The 1,678-nt window shown below is 65.6% G+C and overlaps 2 protein-coding genes across 2 annotated transcripts; one reads left to right on the forward strand and one right to left on the reverse strand.

Annotated features, from left to right (window-relative positions):
• Nucleotides 1-27: 27 nt before the first annotated feature.
• On the reverse strand, nucleotides 28-1,086 carry MAP4 (membrane aminopeptidase I; the record flags this gene model as incomplete). The annotated part of the gene is made up of 1 exon (XM_005767934.1): nucleotides 28-1,086. A coding segment is annotated over one exon (1,059 nt), but the record flags the coding sequence as incomplete, so codon positions are not given.
• Nucleotides 1,087-1,272: 186 nt separating this feature from the next.
• Nucleotides 1,273-1,668, forward strand: EMIHUDRAFT_256381 (hypothetical protein; the record flags this gene model as incomplete). Its single annotated transcript, XM_005767935.1, has 1 exon — nucleotides 1,273-1,668. A coding segment is annotated over one exon (396 nt), but the record flags the coding sequence as incomplete, so codon positions are not given.
• Between the last annotated feature and the right edge of the window lie 10 nt (nucleotides 1,669-1,678).

The raw sequence follows: 1,678 nt of genomic DNA on the forward strand, positions 1-1,678 counted from the left end.
GATGCGGTTCTCGAATAGGGAGGTCACGCCCTCGTTGAGCCAGCTGTCCTCCCACACCGCATTGGTGACGAGGTTGCCCGACCAGCTGTGGGCCAGCTCGTGTGCGACGAGGCCGTTGTTCGAGCGGTCTCCGGCAATGAAGGTCGGGGTAAGAAAGGTCATCACCGGGTTTTCCATCCCCCCGTAGGGAAATGCGGGGGGCAGCACGATCATGTCGTAGCGACCCCAGCGGTATTCGCCGTAGAGCTTCTCGGCTGCCAACACGAGCTGCTCGGTGTCGCCGACTTCGCGGGCCGCGCGCGGCAGCGTCGCGGGTTCGGCCCAGACGCCGGTGCGCGGCCCGAGCTCGGCAAAATCGATGTCACCCGCGGCCAGCGCGATAAGATAGGGCGGAACGGGCTTGTCCATTACGAAACGGAAGGCGCGGCGGCCATTGCCGAGGTCTTCGGGCTCCCCCTGACGCACGCCGCTCATCACCACGTCGAGCGGCTTGGGCGCGGTAATGCGCGCTTCCCAGGTCTGGCGAATGCCGGGGCTGTCCTGCGTCGGTATCCAGCTGCGGTTGAGGATCGCCTGGCCCTGGCTGAAGAGGAACGGGTGTACTCCGCCCTTGGTCTGTTCGGGGCTGAGCCATTGCAGTGCCTCGGCATTGGCCGGTGCGCGATAGGCGATGCGCAACTTGGTCGCGCCGTCGAGCGCGATCGTCAGCGGTGCCCCCTTGCCGCCTTCCTCGACCGTTTCGCCGATTTCATACGCCAGTGCACGGCCCGCGCCATCGGTCACACCGGTTATTTCCAGCCCCTTGGTGTCGAGCACGATCTCCTTGGCACCCGGTGCGGCGAGAATGTCGAGATCGGCGACACCGCCGACACGCCTGGCATCGAAATCGAGATCGAGGTCGAGTGCGACATGCGTCACCCGCGCAACCTGCGGCTGCGCATAGGTTGCGCTGTCGACGGCGTCGGGCGTGGTGAGGATGGGCGAGACCATCCGCGCGGGCGTAGCGGCGACGGGCGCGGCACCCTCCATCGTCGTGCAGGCGGTGCTGGCGAGCAGAAGGGCGAGCGGGACTGCAAGGCGGCGCATGGGCAACTCTCCGAAGGTCTTTCGCGGCGGGCCTGCAGCCCGCACGCTGGGTTCTTATCAACGCTGCCGCGCTATTGCCGATCCTGCGGATCAGCGCCAGCCCTGCGCGGAAATTGCTACTCACGGGGGCTGGAAATGCGAGAGAATGCCTGTAATGAGAACGTTCACAGTCTTGGGGAGCGCATCATGATCCGCATCACAATCTCGCTTTGCGTCGGCGTATTCGGCCTGCTGGCGACGCCGCTGGCAGCCGAGGAGCCATCCGCCCGCACGCTCGTCTGGGCCGACGAATTCAATATGCCCGAGCTCGATCGCGACAGATGGGGCGTCATCGGGACCGATTTCTGGGTCAACAATGAACAGCAGGCCTATGTCGATGCACCTGCCGTGCTGTCGATCATCGACGGACTTTCGGGCGCCGATGGCGGCGCGCTGATGCTGCGTCCCGTGTTCAAGCCCGGCGTCGACCCGCACCCCGACCGGAAGGCTGATTTCCTCTCGGGCCGGATCGAGAGCAGGGACAAGTTCGACTTCACCTATGGTCGCGCCGAAGCTCGGATCCGGATGCCCGACGCGAAAGGCGTGTGGCCCG

Source organism: Emiliania huxleyi (assembly GCF_000372725.1).
Source record: "Emiliania huxleyi CCMP1516 unplaced genomic scaffold EMIHUscaffold_4727, whole genome shotgun sequence".
Classification (NCBI taxonomy): Eukaryota; Haptophyta; order Isochrysidales; family Noelaerhabdaceae; genus Emiliania; species Emiliania huxleyi.